Source organism: Cariama cristata, unplaced genomic scaffold, assembly GCF_000690535.1.
Source record: "Cariama cristata isolate BGI_N322 unplaced genomic scaffold, ASM69053v1 scaffold12118, whole genome shotgun sequence".
NCBI lineage: Eukaryota > Metazoa > Chordata > Aves > Cariamiformes > Cariamidae > Cariama > Cariama cristata.
The window spans coordinates 1-267 of record NW_009632893.1 but is presented as its reverse complement, the minus strand read 5'-3'; the positions used below and the strand labels follow the sequence as shown (position 1 = coordinate 267).

The following is a 267-nucleotide window of genomic DNA, read 5'->3' as shown; positions in this document are numbered from 1 at the left end:
AGCCCCTCGTAGGGGGCGTCGATCTCGCTCAGGGAGCGGATGAAGCGCGGCTCCTGCACCTCCACCTCCTTCAGCACGTCCGACACCACCTTGCACACCTCCCGGATGGTCTTGGCGATGGCGGCCTTGCGGGCCTGGCACCGCTCCGTGTAGTATTTGTTGAGCTGGTACACCAGCTTGGCCTGCGCGGCGATCATGTTGGGGCACAGGTCCGGGCTGTACACCGGGCTCTCGCAGTACGTTGAGGGATCCAATGCTTTAGCGGTG

The 267-nt window shown here is 64.0% G+C and overlaps 1 protein-coding gene across 1 annotated transcript in view; it reads right to left on the bottom strand.

Annotated features, from left to right (window-relative positions):
• MAB21L2 (mab-21-like 2 (C. elegans)) overlaps window positions 1-197 on the bottom strand; it is a 1,500-nt gene extending 1,303 nt beyond the window's left edge. The window contains 1 exon segment of the mRNA XM_009706545.1: window positions 58-197. Coding sequence (XP_009704847.1) covers window positions 58-197 — 140 coding nt within the window.
• Window positions 198-267: the final 70 nt, after the last annotated feature.